The sequence below is a fragment of the Loxodonta africana genome, chromosome 3, assembly GCF_030014295.1.
Source record: "Loxodonta africana isolate mLoxAfr1 chromosome 3, mLoxAfr1.hap2, whole genome shotgun sequence".
NCBI lineage: Eukaryota > Metazoa > Chordata > Mammalia > Proboscidea > Elephantidae > Loxodonta > Loxodonta africana.
In genome coordinates this window covers 178,397,492-178,415,291 of record NC_087344.1, presented here as the reverse complement: position 1 = coordinate 178,415,291, position 17,800 = coordinate 178,397,492, and the positions used below count along the sequence as shown (strand labels likewise).

Genomic DNA, 17,800 nt, shown 5'->3' with positions numbered 1-17,800 from the left:
CAGCTGTTGCTTTAAAAACTACTGTTTCTGTGGTTTTTTTTTTACAACCAGTGTGTATTATTTTCATAATGGAGAAAAAAAAGTCTAAAACCATCTTATTGGCAAGGTTTTGTTCATTAGCTTTGTCTTACACTTAGTCATATTTAACCAACAATAAAACTCGAATGTCATCATGACTGCATCATATCTAATGCCTATTTAAATAATACCACAAACCTATCTTAATAATTTCAGCTGATAAACACTATCAGGGAAACCGTTGTGGCGTAGTGGTTAAGTGTTTGGCTGCTAACCAAAAGGAGGGTAGTTCGAATCCATCAGGCACTCCTTGGCAACCCTTTGGGGCAGTTCTACTCCGTCCTACAGGGTCACTGTGAGTTGGAATTGACTCGATGGCAACGGGTAACGGTTGAACACTATCAGATCCTAAATACTTTTTAAAAATAAAATATATTTTTTCTGATTATGAAAGTTATACATGCTCTTTAAAAGCCCAAAGAAGAAAATTACAAATAACCCATAATCCCATCCAGGGAGTTACTCTTAATATTTAGGAATATTCTCTGCCAGTCATTTACATATTCATATATCACTCATACACACACACTATATATACTTAAATTTACCAAATTAAGATCAAACTATTCAGATAATTTTGATCATTGAGCATTTGTACCCTCTCATGTCATTAAAAAACTCTCAGTATATACTTTAATAGCTACACAATACGCCATCCTATGGCTGTCCCATGATTCATTTAACCTCTCCTCTACTACAAACATTTGTTTTCCAATTTTTCATGATTACAAATAACACTATGAGTAATATTTCTGTACATATATATATCAAAATTCAGATTATTTCCTTACAGTTAATTATAGGTCAAAGAATATAAGCGATTATAAAGCTTGATACAAATTCCAGAACTACTTTCTGGAAAGACTGCACTCATTAAAAAATTCCTACCACAAGTACTAATGTAAAATTCTCAAAGTACTCATAAAATACTTTGGGAATTTTACATTACTACTTCAAGAATTTCCTCATTCTGAGAAAATTGGAAAGGAGACAAAAAAGACAAAACACTGAAGAGTCCATATAAAGTTGAAAGTGTAGTATTAGAAGAGAACACTAAAGGAACAACAAAGTAAAATATATTTAAAAAAACAGTAAAATGGTTAAGATGCTAACTGTAGCTGTCTAAGAAAAGACGGTAATCAAGGACACTAAAGGTAATAGGGGCCAAAGGCAGTAAAAACGAAGAAGTGCTTCTATTCTAGTGATCCTAGAATGAAATTCTTTTTTTAACTTAAAAATTGAAAGTGTGAGGGACAGGATTACAAAATTTCCAATTTCTACTTTGTATACTTTTGAGACATTTGAATATTTTTAGAAAAAGCATTTAAAGAAACTATCTCTATTCTGAAAGAAAAAAATATCTTTGGAAGGATAATTTCAAAATTATGGCAAAAATAACAGAGCCCAATAAAAAAAAGGGAGAATTTGTACAAGTAGAAGCAATATTTTCCAAAAGAATATTCTACAGAGGCTTTAATCACAACGTGAGGTAAGAAAAATATTTTGGAGATGAACTAATAATGATAAGAATTTGAACAGAATGATTAAGAGAAAGTTCTATGAACAATCAGAAGAAAAGCAAATAAACAGAGAAGTCAGGATCAAGAAAGTAATTAATGTATAAGATAAAACGAAGATCGGTGATTCTACTTGCTGCTGTAATTTTCCTCATAGAAGCTACTATAAGCAAGAAAAATGTATGCAGAAATAATTAAATGAAACTACTGCTTCAAAGGATGTGATTTTTTTAAAATAAGGAATAAGTAGGATAAAGAAAAATGGATCAAGTGCGCAAGATTCAAATTTTCCCAAAATTGGTCTAATTTGGGAAACAATGCTCTGTAGTGGTGGTTTTCAGACCAGAGCAATCAGCATCACCTGGGAACGTGTTAGAAAATCAAATTCCAGGACCCCATTCCAGACCTACTGAATCAGGCTCTAGGAATAGGGCCCAACTATGTGTATTTTAACAAGACTTGCAAGTGATTCTGCCATACACTGAAGTTTTAGAACCACTGTGTATTTACATAGAATATGAGCAAGGATTGAAGAATAGGCCTGGTTTTAAAGTCCCAAGGGAATGGTTCTCAATCCTATTAGAAAATGCACCGGGTAATGCAAACAAACCCTTTGGACACTCTGAAGTTTAAAAAAAAAAAAATGCACTAATGAACAGACCCTTAGAATCCAGCTTATTTGAAATTAGAGCCAAAAAAATAAATAAATAACAGAAATCAATGAAATTGGCGGGGGGGGGGATGTTGCAGAACTAATTAATGAAACAAAAAAACTGGTTCTTCAAAAACACTAAAAAATAGACCACCATCAAGTCTCATCCAAAGGAAACAAACAAACATAAATTAAGAACATTAAAAAAAAAGAACATCAGAAAAGAGAAATGCCATGGAGACAAAAATCATAAGACAATATTATGCATGATATTGTACTAATTCATTTAAACATGCAGATGAAATACAAGATTTTTTAAGGAAATATAAACTCACTCAAGGAAAAACTGAAAATCCAAACAGACCAATAATCACAGTGGAAATGGGAAAAGAACATAAATGTCTCAAAATGGCATCAAATTCCAATGTTAAAAGGCTAATTCTGTCAGGCCTTCAAAGAAAAGATAACATCTTGTTATCTGATTGAACAGTCTTGTTCCAAAGCATAGAGAAAACTGGGAAACACTCTCATTCATCTCTTGAGTCTAGTATGCAGTGCAGAATTAACCTTCACAAAAAGAGGTCTAGTGTTTGCCCTCCGCTACTGGGAGGTGGTCACTAGGCCCCTAGAATGTCGTGCTGATAGGGATGTATTAATTTGCTGGGACTTTGGCCACTAGGCAGTCTAACAATATGATTTATGATGGGAGTTTTGAGCCACCCTGTATTAGTTCCAATCTCCGAAGCAAATGGAGACTAAAGGCATTAGTCTGACCCAATAAAAAGTATAGACACCAAAGACTCAAGTGAGCTTTCTTGGTTGGTAATACTCTATATATTATCACATATCGTGGCCTGGAGGAGATGATGCCATCCATGATTCCACAGGAGAGGACGACTAATAGCTCTGCATTTGGACCCCTTCTAGACTCTGGCCTATGCGTCTCTTCCCTTGGCTGATATCTTCCAAAAGATGTCAGTTTTTCCAACAGCCCAGAAACAGGCCCAAGTACATAAAGGAATTTAGGATATAATAAAGGTGGCATTTTAAATTATTAGGGAAAGATGGTATTGGAACTGACTATATGGCAAAAAATTCCTACCTCATATTGTATACTACGATAGTGTATTCCAAACAGATTAAAGAGCTAACTATAACAAGAGAATTATAAAAGTATTAGGATATTAGAGAATATTTTTTTATAAATTTGGGGTGACAAAGGCTTTCCAAACATGAAATGAAGTCTTAATGCAATACAGGAAACAAATCTGATGACATTCGAATAAAAAGACTGGTAAATGGCAAATGAGAGGCCAAGAGAAAATGTTTATAATATGAATAATAAAGATGTAATATCTTCCTTTACAACATTAAGAAATTAAAAGGCAAGCCACAGAGAAAGTATTCACGATGCATATATCTGACAAAGACTCACATGGAGAATGTACAAAGAAAGCACAGAAATCAATAAGAAAATACTGATAGTCCAATCTAAAAATGGGTTAAAGATTTGAATAGGCACTTCACAAGAAATATCCAAGAGGTCAATCTGCATATGAAAAGTGCTCACCATCAATATGAGATACTATTACAAACCTCCAGAATGGTAGTATAAACTGGCATACCCCCTCTGGAAAACTGTGGCAGCTTACACTAAAGCTAAACGTACGTCTACCCTAGAACTCAGCCATTTCACTCTTACATATATAGCCAAGAAAAATAAGCACATATGTCTACAAAAAGACATGTATAAGAATGTTTACAGCAGCTTACTTAATAACAGAAAAATCAGAAACAAAATGCCTATCGATAGGAAAATTCATAAATTATGGTGTATTCACATAATAGGCTACTATGCCACAGTAAAAACAAACACATAGGAGCGTAACTGAACCTCAGAGATACTATGCTGAGTAAAGGAAGCCAGACACAAATAAGCTCATGTTGTATGATTCCACTTACATGAAGTTGAAGAAAGGGCAAAACTAACCAGTGATGACAGAAGTCAGGAGAGCGGTAACCTCCTGTGATAGAGTGTGCTACGGATTGGGAAGGTACACAGGGAACCTGGAGGGTGGTACAATTTTCTGAATCTTAATTTGGGTAAAATTTACATGAAAAAAATCATCAAGCTGCATGTTTAAGAGTAAAACACTTAATAAGGTGCAAAAAGATAAAACTAGTATGAAAGAAACCATACTGTAAAAGGCAAAAGAGAAATCCACACGATAAAGCAGTAGAAAATGATAATCACCTAGGAAAAGTGAGCAAAGTATACTAAAAGTAATCCACAGAAAAAAATAAAATGGTCAAAAGGCATATTAAATATGCTTATCTTCACTAAAAATCTAAGAAATATGAATTAAAACAGGTACTACCTTAGCACCTATTAGTTGGCAAATAATAAAGAGAGTTAATACTAATTTCAAAAGCATAGGGAAATAGGCACTCTCATATACTATTTCTGAGATAACACTTTTAGTATGACCTTTTTGGGTGGCAAATTTGCAGTATTTATCAATATTTTGGAAACCTCTATCGATATTTGGAAATATCTATCAATTTTTTTTATCAATATTTTATATAGGTAAGTTACAACCTCACTTCTAGGAACAAGGAATGTTCATTGCTGTATTGTTTGCAATAACCAAAATTTCAAAGCATTTAAATGCCCATGAGTTGGAGAAGTAGTTAAATAATTTAAGTGACATCCAAACATGAATACTATGCACCCACTAAAAAAGAATATCTGAACTGATATGTAACATATCTACATAGGAGCCCTGATGACACAGTGGTAAAGAGCTTGGCTGTTAACCAAAAAGTCGGCAGTTCGAATCCCTCAGTCAATACTTGGAAACCTTAAGGGACAGTTCTACTCTCTATACATACATATACACATATATATGTGTGTGTATATATATATACACACACACATATATGGTATTTATATGGTATATATATATATATATACATGCACACACACTTCTGTAATGTTTGAAATTTTCAAAGCAAGCAAATATTACTATTACAATTAACAAAATGATCAATAGCGATAAAATATAAAAATATATTTTTCTAGTTTCCTTTAATATTCATACCTGTAAGGCCTTTTCCTTCTCATTTGTTAGTTCCAGAGAATGCTTATTTGTCAATGCTGCTGTGTGTGATGCCCATTCATTCCGTAGCTTATCTAGTTCCTGGATTTTTTCTGATAATGTCTGTATTAGAGTTCAATATAATATATTAAGATAGTCTCTTTAAATATTTATACTTCTGATTAGAACATGGAAATATTTACCAGAGTATTAAAGACAACATAATCACATCTTTTCAAGACATACTCAAAGCATTTTGCTATACTTTTTTTTTTTTAAGAAAATCGAGATTGGAATAAAAGCAATTTTAGAGCTAAAATGGCCCACAGGTAAAGCTTAACTATCTTTTAACCTTTTGTTAATTCAGTCTGGCTCTTCATCACCCAATCCCTTCCTCTGGCATTAAGAAGAAAAGTAACACAAAGGTCCCCAAGATGGGTCAGGCTGTGCAGGGATATTTTCTGCCTAAAGCCATGTAGCCTGTCAGATACTTTGTCCCTCAATTTCAAGGACAAGGGCCAAAAGATTTAGCTAAAACTGAAAGGATGATAAGCTTACAGGGGCCCAACAGAGGAATTAATTCTAAACCTAACAGAAGGACGGGAAAGAAAGAAAGGTTTAGAAGCCAGGAACTGAAAGGACATTTTAGCCAAGAGAAATGAGATGAATTAAAAGCGGAGCAGAAAACTAACATGTGACCAATACTTTTCATGCATTATTTTAACAAAGACATAGAGATAGGAGAGAATGTGTCATATTTTGGGGATAAGAGAACTGTTTGGATGTAATAAAGTATCTAAGAGAGAAAGCATCAGGTTTAAGATAACTGGTAGGGGAGGGCAGCAAAAAGGAGAGGGAATTCAATGGTAGCATGCTTTCAAAAAAAATACACAAAAGCTTGGGTATGATTCAAGAAGCAACTCAGAGCCAATGACTGGATGACTTACAAGGAAAAAATGAATCCTCAATTACCTTTTGTGTCAAGTTCAGTTGCCTAGTAACATCATCTAGTGATTGCGTCAATGATAATTTTTCTTCCTATTTATAAAAATAAAATTATGCAGTTTATAATTTAACACAATCATCTGTAGCTATGCTATTCAAAGTGCAGCAAAGCGTAACATCAGCATCACCTGCAAACCTGTTAGAAATGTGGAACCTCAGGTCCACCTCAGACCTTTTAAATCAGAAGCTGCATTTTAATAAGATCCCCAGATGATTTGTATACCCATTAAAGTTTGAGATTCCCTGATCTACAGCATTTGAATAAAGAGACTTTCTGAAAAACTCCTGAGGCATTTCTATGTTTTCCTGTGCCATATGCCTCATACAGTTATACAGCACTTTGTACTTTGTCCCTTGATGAAATGAAAAAAGGTAAAATGAAATAAATGTATTACATGTTATAAAAACTTAACTGGACATCTTTAAATAGCTTTGTTTAGAAAATACAAATGAATGGCAATATGGCTGTTCAGTGATTTATAAAAGACTTCCTATTCATATTTTAAAAGAATAACTTAAATTTAAATCTTACCTTGCTACATTTCAAACATCCTGCTAGAAATTTCTTTATTTCCACATCATTTCCAGGTAAAAGTTTTAGTGAAAGGTGAGTAAGATGCTTAAAAGGATTTGTCTCCACCACATTTAAAAATGCAGGTGAGTTATCCAAAATGGCTGCTGGAGACACTAACTGTAGCAAAAACCTTGAAAACAAAGGGTCACATTGTAATATATTCATAGGATAGTGAAACTCTTCCACTAAATCAAGAGGTCCTCTACTTAGAAGGATCAGGAAAGGAAGAATTATAGAAGCAAATAGAAAAGCTGAAAGATGGGATAAATTAGACAAAAAAAGAAAAGGGATTGTCTGAAACACAGTGAGTATAAGTCCATGAGTTAACAGATGGGGAGAGAGAGAGAAAGCTTAAACTAAAATCAAAACCAAACGCAAAACACACTGAGTATCACAAAAGTAACTAGGATATTAACTCCTTACTCTGAAAGTTGACAATCTGAAAGATGGAATTAAGCAGTTATCTTTACTGTATGAATTTTCAGAGTAATCAAACAGCCCTAGGTGAATGAGGAAAAGTTCTTCTCCGTAGAATTATACCTACCAAATATTAAAGGAATGATAAAAAAAAAAAAAAAACTACTTGGTAGCTCCTAATCAAATAATTGATTAAAACAACAATCATCAATTAACAAAACGAGCAGATAAAAGGTTGTGGTGAACTTTATAATGAAAAGATCAGGTACCAAATCTACGTAACTATGAATACACACACATATACACAAACACACTATCTTAGTCTTTCCTTTTTCCATGTTCATTATAAAAACATATACTTGATGTTGTTAAATATTTCAGATAGCTTTAATGGCTTTGTCAAAACCTAAAAATTAAAGGTAATTGTTACGGATTGAATTGTGTCCCCCCATAAATGTGTGTCAACTTGGCTAGGCCACGATTCCCAGCATTGTGTCGCTCTTCATCATTTTGTGATCTGCTGTGATTATTCTATGTTGTAAATCCTAACCTCTATGATGTTAATAAGGCAAGACTGAGGCAGTTATGTTAATGAGGCAGGACCCGATCTACAGGATTAGGTTGTATCTTGAGTCAACCTCTTTTGAGGCATAAAAGAATTGAACACAGAAGAAAGGGACCTCATGCTGCCAAGAAAAGAGGCAACAGTAGTGGTGTGCATCCTTTGGACCCGGGGCCCCTGCAGTGAGAAGCTCCTAGACCTGGGAAGACTCCTCCAGAGCCAACAGAGAGAGAAAGTCTTCCCCTGAAACCAGTGCCCTGAATTCGGACTTCTAGCCTCCTAAGCTGTGAGAGAATAAAATTCTGTTTGTGAAACCCATCCACTTGTGGTATTTCTGTTATAGCAGCATTAGAAAACTAAGACAGTAACTATTCCTGATTTTAATCATAAAAAATCATAGTTCCTTAAAATCTGCTACCTAAATGAGCCCTAACCCCAGATTTAAAAAATAGATAGGGTTTTAATAAAGACAGGCTGTGACTCCGCACTTGTCCAGCTCGCCTCACTCCCCTTACCCTCGTCTTGACTCTGTCAGCCCTCTCTTTACTTAAAATTTTGGTCTTTTGTTCAGCATGCATTGACTATGCAAAGGCATTCCACTGTGTAGATCATAACAAATTATGGATAATGTTGCAAAGAATGGGAATTCCAGAACACTTAATTGTGCTCGTGACGAACCTATACATAGACCAAGAGGACATCGTTTGAACAGAACCAGGGGATACTTCATGATTTAAAATGAGGAAAGGGGTGTGGCAGGGTTGTATCCTTTCACCACACTTATTCAATCTGTATGCTGAGCAAATAATCCGAGAAGCTGGACTATATGAAGAATGGGGCATCAGGAGTAGAGGAAGACTCATTAACAACCTGCAATACGCAGGTGACACAACCTTACTTGCTCAAAGTGAAGAGGACTTGAGGCACTTACTGATGAAGTTCAAAGACCACAGCCTTCAGTATGGATTACACCTCAACATAAAGAAAACAAAAATCCTCACAACTGGGCCAATAAGCAACATCTTGATAAACAGAGAAAAGATTGAAGTTGTCAAGGATTTCACTTTACTAGGATCCTTAATCAATGCCCACAAAAGCAGCAGTCAAGAAATCAAACAATGCATTGAATTGGGCAAATCTGTGGCAAAAGACCTCTTTAAGTGTTAAAAAGCAAAGATGTCACTTTGAGGACTAAGATGTGCCTGCCCCAGGCCATGGTACTTTCAACTGCCTCATATGCATGCAAAAGCTGGATAATGAATAAGGAAGACCCAAGGAGAATTGATGTCTGTGAATTATGGTGTTGGTGAAGAATACTGAATATACCATGGACTGCCAGAAGAACAAACAAGTCTGTCTTGGAAGAAGTACAGCCAGAATGCTCCTTAGACGCGAAGATGGCGAGACTTCATCTCAAATACTTTGGAGATGTTATCAGGAGGGACTAGTTCTTGGAGAAGGACATTGTGCTTGGTAAAACAGACGGTCAGAGAAAAAATGGAAGACCCTCTTAGATGGAATGGCACAGTGGCTGCAACAGTGGGCTCAAGCATAACACAACTGTGAGGATGGCACAGGACCAGGCAGTGTTTTGATCTGTTGTATATAGGGTTGCTATGAGTCAGAACCAACTCAACTGCACCTACCAACAACGAAGACAATGCGTTAGATTTTTTAAAATATTGAATTAAGATCATTAAAGGGTTTTTTAAAATAATAGACAGGAATACTTATAATACATGGAAAATATTTTGCCACCCGCTTGTCTTTCAAAGAAGAGTTTGTCTGCAGAGAAGTTTAATAGTGTAGTGCTCTCATGAGACCTACCTTGGAATTTCTTTGACGTGTTCTTGAGTACACTGCTCAAGGAGATCTACAAATTTTTGTGGGAAAGCTAAGAAGTCTACCAGAAGACCTTGCTGGAATTTCAAACTAAACAAAAAACAGGAAAAAAAAATTTTTTTTAAAGAAAAAATACTTAATTATTACACTTAATCATAATTAATGCCATGAACGATTCTTTTTTTATTTACTGTAATGACCATTATAATCAAGAATTATGGTAGAGAACTTTGATTTTTGTAGAATTTACCAAAGGGAGAAAAATTTAGCTAAGGTTCCAAATTTTTTGAGCTGTTTTAAATAGAACTCTGATAATCTATGATACACTTATTTCCAAAACATCCTGAATAATTACAGTATAAATACAGTGTTCTCAAAAAATCTAAATGATCCTAATTGATATGTTTCAAAAAGAACAGTATCAATACATTCATAAAACTTAGAAACCAATTTATTCCTAGATTAAGTATAATTCGAGGCCAGAAAAAAAAAATTAGTTACCTCTGAAAATCTTCCTCAGATATAACGAGGTTATACAGGAAAAAGGGATCAGTATCGTCAGTCAGACGAATAACTAAATCCTAAAAGAAAGATTGTTTTTTAATGTTTTCAGTAGATCTAGCTTTTAGTAATTTTAGTAATTTCTTCCTTCTTGGAAGTGAAATCATTCAATAACACCGAGGTCTAACAGTTATATTTCAGATGGCTTTGTTTTCTGCTGCTGCTGACTTTTCATTAGTCTTTCTAGTCTTAAAAGCTTATGTAGAAGTAGGTACTCCTTGAGGGCCACATAAACCAAACCCATTGCTGGCCACACAGGGGTCTGTAAAAGTTAATTAAATGCTAGGAATCCAAATTATTGGAATATTATCTAATCAGAGGCTTAGTAAAACAGATCCAGCCCTTGCTGCACTATGATACCATGACAAAAATATTCTTTACCACATATTTTAAGTTTTCCTCAAGTTAACTGGTCTGGTGTTTCAAATGGCTTTGAACCAGTTTGGTCCTGTTCCAACCTCTGCTGAGAATTTGCCTTTCCACCCCAGATATACTAAATCAGAATCTACAGTTTAACAAAATCCTCAAGTGATTCTTATGTATAATAAAGTTTGAGAACCACGGCTCTAGTGGTGGTTCTCAGAATTGGTCCCTAACCAGCGGCATTAGCAGCGCCTGGGAACTTGTCAGAAATGCAAATTCTCAGAAAGGGTTTGAAACAGAACAAACCAGTTCAAAGCCCTGGTTTCAAAGTGGCAAACACAACAGCAGAACTGACTATCATTCACTCTGGAAAAGGACTCAGGCAGAAGACAAGGCAGTATCAGGTGACATGTACCAGGGCTTCCTCCAGGGCCGATTCTCTCCTATTCCAGGTAGCCACTGACATGCAACCCCATCTGTTTTCAATTTCAAATGAAGCAGGTACCTTTCATAAAGACCACTTTCCAGATAGCTAAATTTATACGTGTGGCAGATCATCACAGAAGCTAAAGCTGACAGAAAAGCTGGGGGCAGACTACCTAATAAGCAAAATATGCATGGGCTTACTTGTGCTTACTTACTAATTAACCTGTAGTGAAAGGTAAGTTAAAACAATTAAGCCCTTGCATATCTTGCTTACTGGTTAATCTGCCCCTGAGAAAAGCACACAGAAATTACATACTTCAGAAAACACTGGCGTAAGGAAAATAGGCAAGCAACAAGATGATGGAAGACTAATAGAGAAATAAGCATTAAAGCTAAGAATAAGTTTTCATTTTGAAATTAAAATCTACTCATGGCTACTAAGGAACTGCTAGAGCCTTAAAAAATTCTAAAAGACTCATAAAGCAGGGCTAGAAAAGGAAGAATTACAGCAGACATAAGAAAGAACACGTAGAAAGTATAAAACATAATCCCTACCCTGGAAAATTAGCAATCTGGGTATTTGCTGTTTCAGAATGCCCTGTTCTTAAACAGCTTCTATTTTAGCACTTCATGAATCCAACCCAAGGTGCTATTTAAAAAAAAAGAAAAAATTGAAGCTGCTATTGAAAGAGGGTTAATATTGCTAGGTCCCTGAATGTGTTTAAGGAAGAGAGAAAGGAAAAAGCATTTTAAAATGAGAAGGGGATTAAGAAAGAGGTTGATAAGAAAAGAATCAGTGGCAGACAGAAAGGTAGTGACATTTTTTTGGGGGGGATCCTCTAATATTAACCTATTATACATTTTTTCCTTCTCACATATGTGTTAATTTAAATTAGATGGTAGTAGAAGCAATGAAAACATCACACGAGGGGAAGGTAGGCTAAATCCTGGTTATTGTGAAACAGCCAGAATACAGAAAGACCAAGCTCCTATCCTGCCTCTCACCTTTCCTCCTAGTCTAATTCCATATATCTCTATTTCACTTCCCTACCTATCCCTAAGTCCTTAAGGAAGGTGGTGACAATAGTTTCAGTAGCAAGAGGTTCCAAGTTTCAATTACAGTAGATGAAAAAAAAGCTCAATATGGTAGTTTGAAGCTCAGAATGTTTGGTAGTTTATAGGCCACACCGTATTTCTTAGCTCTTTATTCTATACCATTAGCTCTGTTAATGACCCATAAACTTTTGAAAATCATATGACACTGATGCTCTAATGATCTAAATACCTCTCTCGAAAAGGTAAAGTAAAAGAGTCAAAAACTAATACCTCTCTTCAGTGCTTCAATTTATTCTGTTCTCATATTTACACCATGAAATGCCAATTCTATAGGGTACCAATATGTATTCAAGCAACCTACAGATGCACTGGGCAAACTTAAGGGCCCCCAAGGCCCCAGTTGTTGTTGTTCTAGTAGATTCCACCACCCCAGATTTACAACAGTTAAAAAAATGGCCCAAAATTAAAAAGCAAAATGATGTAACAAAGTATCTCACATTCTTAAAGAACAAAAATTATCCATAAAGTACAGAAATATTTCAAAAAGAAAAAAATACCAACCTTTCTGTGAACTGGGTTAGAAACTGATTGTAGTTCAATGCTCACTCTAACACTTACTCTCCTGTGTGAAAAGATAGGTCCAACTATCAGAAAAATTCACATGAAATGACTTATCGCTGACATTTGTTTTAGCTAAAGTTTTCAGCCTTAAGCTACAAGATCTTCCACAGGTATTCCCTAATTTATGAATAGATGTTTGGAAAGCACACTGGATTTGAAGTTTAAGTTCTTGTTCTTCCACCAGGATTAAATGAGATAAACATTGTAGAATGCCTAGTACTAGCCTGGTATAGACTAACATTACTGCCTTGATTCTATTAAAAGATAAACCACCAATTTAATAACAACTTTTTACATTAAAAAATATATACCATTTCATTGACCTGGCATTTCCTTAAAAAGTAAGAAATAGAACTACCACACAACCCAGAAATCCCACTCCTTGGACTACATCCTAGAGAAATAAGAGCTTTTACATGAACAGACATACACACACCCATGTTTATTGCAGCACTGCAAAAACATGGAAGCAACCAAGGTGTCCATCAACGGATGAATAGATAAATTACGGTATATTCACACAATGGAATACTATGCATCAATAAAGAACAGTGACAAATCTGTGAAACATTTCATAACATGGAGGAACCTGGACGGCATTATGCTGAGTGAAATTAGTCAGATGCAAAAGGACAAATATTGTGTAAGACCACTATTATAAGATCTTTTGTGGTTACGAGAGGGGGGAGGGAGGGAGGGTGGGAGAGGGTTGTTTACTGATTAGATAGTAGATAAGAGCTACTTTAGGTGAAAAGGAAGGACAACACTCAATACAGGGAAGGTCAGCTCAACTGGACTGGACCAAAAGCAAACAAGTTTCCTGAATAAACTGAATGCTTCAAAGGTCAGCAGAGCAAGGGCAGGGGTTTGGGGACTATGGCTTCAGGGGACATCTAAGTCAATTGGCAAAGTAAATTCTATTAAGAAAACATTCTGCATCCCACTTTGAAGTGTGGCTTCTGGGGTCTTAAATGCTAACAAGTGGCCATCTAAGAGGCATCAATTGGTCTCAATCCACCTGGATCAAAGGAGAATGAAGAACACCAAGGTCACAAGGTAATTATGAACCCAAGAGACAGAAAGGGCCACATGAACTAGAGACTTACATCATCCTGAAACCAGAAGAACTAGATGGTACCCGGCCACAACCGATAACTGCCCTGACAGGGGGCATAACAGAGAACCCCTGAGGGAGCAGGAGAACAGTGGGTTGCAGACCCCAAATTCTCATAAAAAGACCAGACTTAATGGTCTGACTGAGACTAGAAGAATCCCGGCAGTCATGGTCCCCAAACCTTTTGTTGGCCCAGGACAGGAACCATTCCAGAAGACAACTCATCAGACATGGATTGGACTGGACAATGGGTTGGAGAGAGATGCTGATGAGGTGTGAGCTACTTGTATCAGGTGGACACTTGGGACTATGTTGGCATCTCCTGTCTAGAGGGGAGATGGGAGGGTAGGGGGGTTAGAAACTGGCAAAATGGTCACAAAAGGAGAGACTGGAAGGAGGGAGTGGGCTGACTCATTAGGGGGAGAGTAAGTGGGAGTATGTAGTAATGTGCATATAAGTTTATATGTCAGAGACTGACTTGATTTGTACACTTTCACTTAAAGCACAATAAAAATTATTTAAAATATATATATATATATACACCATTTCAAATAATCAGATTGATGTATAACAAACCAAAACCACCCACTGCCGTCAAGTCGATTCCGACTCATAGCGGCCCTATAGGACAGAGTAGAACTGCCCAAAAGAGTTTCCAAGGAGCGCCTGGCGGATTTGAACTGTTGACCTCTTGATTAGCAGCCATAGCACTTGACCACTACACCACCAGGGTTTCCACAGATTGATGCATAAGAACATAAAATGTGAATATTAGAATTGCTTAGAAAGTTTAAGAATCACAAAGATAATATATTCCCTTCCCTTATGCCTACGTAAGAAGTTTTTCAGAGCCACAAAATATACTACCTAAAATCACAAGTCCTATTTTTTCTATAAGGTTAATATCATAGAAGAAATATAGCACACTCTATCAAAAAAAACTCAATAAAATAAACTATTTCTCAAAATAAATGCCGTATTCTGAATGTGCATAAATCTATGTTACATATTCTGTCAGTTAGATTTGGCTAGGTGTTCTCTTAAAAAAAAAATCTTAAATATCACGTATTGGTAGAATTGGAGTCTAGCCCACCTCTGCTACCTAGTAGCTATGACCTGAAACTCTCAATGCAAACAAATAACAGCTATTCTAAGTCAGATGCTGTGTTGGGTGCTAAGGATACAAACAGAAATAAACACGGTCCATGTCCTCAAATTGAGAGCTAACTGAATGATTTTTCCCCAGATTTGCTTCTCATTGCCTTTTAGGTCTTCAGAGAGGAGTGAAGAGTTACTAACACTACTGAATACCTGCCAGGTATTTTACATATATTATCATCTTATTTAACAAGTAATCTTGTTACGAAAATATTTTGTCTCACCAAGGAAGAACCCAAAACTCACAGAGGTACAGACTCATTTAGGGTCACACTGTAGAGTCCCCACTGGAAGTCAGGTATTTCACCTATACCATGTTATCTTATAAATGAGTAAGGACAATTAAGGAAACCCTCGTGGCATTGTGGTTAAGTGCTATGGCTGCTAACCAAAGGGCTGGCAGTTCAAATCCACCAGGCGTTCCTTGGAAACTCTATGGGGCAGTTCCACTTTGTTCTATAGGGTCGCTATGAGTTGGGATCGACTCGATGGCACTGGGTGGGGTTTTTAAGGACAATTAATGTGTTGGCAGTTCGTATCCACCAGGCACTCCTTGGAAACTCCATGGGGGCAGTTCTACTCTGTCCCATAGGGTCGTGCTATGAGTCGGAATCGACTTGACGTGATGGGTTTGGTTTGGTTTTATTGGTTAAAAGGCAACTTCAAAAAGGTCCTTGTAGCGAAAAGATTTAAGATAGGCCTTAAAAGTGATAAAAGAAAGAACATTTGAGGCAGAGGGAACATCAAGATTAAAGGTATGGTATAGAGAGAGTACTAGGTACGTTGAAATGATAACAAGTAGTCTAGTGTCAGCAGAAAGGAGTTTAGGAACAAAACTGAAAAAGCAGATCACTTATATTACATAATGCATTAATCACATTTTATTAATAGCTAATGTTTAGTGGGTGCTGATTATGCTCTAGGCACTGTTTTAAGCACTTTATATATATTAACTCATTTCATGTTCACAATAATACCATGAGGCAGGTACTAATATCATCAATTTGAAGATAAGCATAGAGAAGTAATTTGTGCAAGATTAAACAGCCAATAAATGACAGAACTGAGATTTAAACCCAGGTAATCTGGCTCCAGCACTTAAACTCTTAACCTATGCTATGTGGCCTCTCCAAGGAAAATTTTTTTTTGTTTCCCCTACTAAAGTGTGAGTTCCTTGAGGATTAGAATAACTTTTTTTTTGTTGGAGAGCTAAATAAGCTTTACAACCTCAGCACCTAGGACAGTTCCTGATACGCAGCAAGCAGTCACAAATATTTCTTGAACTAAAAACTAGTCTTGAATACTTAATTAAAGACTCTGGATTCCCCCCCCCCCCACACACACACAGGTCAGGGTCAGCAAACTTTTCCTTGTAAGGTGGCGGACAGGAAATATTCAGGCTTTGCAAGCCATAAGGTCTCTGTCACACTTACTCATTTCTGCAGTTGTTGCACAAAAGCAGCCACAGATAATACATAAACAAATAGGGGTGACTGTGTCCCAATAAAACTCTATTTGCAAAAACAGTGGGCCATCCAGCCCACGGGCTGTATAGATGATCGAATATACGAAAGGTTTCTAAACAGGAGTGAAAAGTTTGAAATAGTGTTTTAAGAAGATAATTGTGATGATAATGTAATAAGATGAAGAACAGCTAAGAGCTTCAACAATGGAATCACGGTGCTCCCCTTTCTGTTATCTTTCTATAATCATTCTAGAACAATACCATTCAATAGAGATATAATGAAAGGCACGAATGGGAGCCATAGGTGTAATTTTAAATTTTCTAAAAGCCACATTTAAAATTTTTTTAGCTAGAACTAATTTTAATAACATATTTATTTAATCCAATATATCCAAAGTATTGTCAATTTAACACAATATAAAAATTACCAATAAAATATTTTGCTTTTTTTTTTTCACCATAGTAAATGAATTTTCAAAAGCTGGTGGGCATATCAACTTGGATTAGCCACATTCCAAGTGTAAAGTAACCACACGTGGCTAGTGGCTACAATACTGGACAGCACAGAAAAATGTCCAATTAAAACAACATACATATCACCATACACAGCTGCTGTTTTGGTACCATCTCTTTGCCTGGCTTGTCAATTTATTGGGCCCTAATTCTGAACCACATTAATAGCAAATCAATAAATCAATATTTTCATTTTTAATGTTACATTTTCACACCTGTCCCTCATAACCATGTGGGGCAGGCATGTTATTGTATCTGTGGTACAAGTGAGAAATGTAGGGTTTTGAGGAGCTAAGACAGAGCTACTAAGTGATGGAACTGAGAAAAAAATTTAAATCCCTGACTTCTAGTCAAATTTCTCTATTTAAGTCCCAAGAGCACCACCTCCTTAGCCAAAGTTCCAGTTTTGCATTTATCTTTAAGACTAGTCTGTATCTCCTCTCCCACTGTACTGTAAACTACAGGAAGACAAAGACTGTTTTTCTTGACCATTGTATCTCCAGTTTTGAGCAAGTTGTTTTGCTAGTAGGTCATATTTTTGTATGGTTTCTGGTTTTTCCTTAGTCCATTAAACGTTAATTTCCTTTTTTAAAAATAAGTAATGTTTAGAACAACAAAGTACGCCATTGAAAGGATTTTTTTAAAGAGTTAAATTTACTTCCAATATAATCCAAAGGAAAGAGATAAAAAGGCTGAAACCCAGGCCTGAGTTCTAGTGCTGGCCCTGCCGTGAACTCGGTGAGAGCTCTCCCATAAATTATTTTACCCTTCTGGGCCA

At 36.0% G+C, this 17,800-nt stretch overlaps 1 protein-coding gene across 1 annotated transcript in view; it reads right to left on the bottom strand.

The window, feature by feature from the left end:
- The window catches only part of SASS6 (SAS-6 centriolar assembly protein), a 40,552-nt gene that overhangs the window by 22,294 nt on the left and 458 nt on the right, over positions 1–17,800 (bottom strand). The window contains exons 2-7 of the mRNA XM_003409522.4: positions 12,713–12,773; positions 10,247–10,326; positions 9,731–9,835; positions 6,883–7,054; positions 6,318–6,383; positions 5,349–5,468 (exon numbers count right to left, since the gene is read on the bottom strand). Coding sequence (XP_003409570.2) covers positions 5,349–5,468; positions 6,318–6,383; positions 6,883–7,054; positions 9,731–9,835; positions 10,247–10,326; positions 12,713–12,773 — 604 coding nt within the window. The remainder of the gene's footprint in view (positions 1–5,348; positions 5,469–6,317; positions 6,384–6,882; positions 7,055–9,730; positions 9,836–10,246; positions 10,327–12,712; positions 12,774–17,800) is intronic.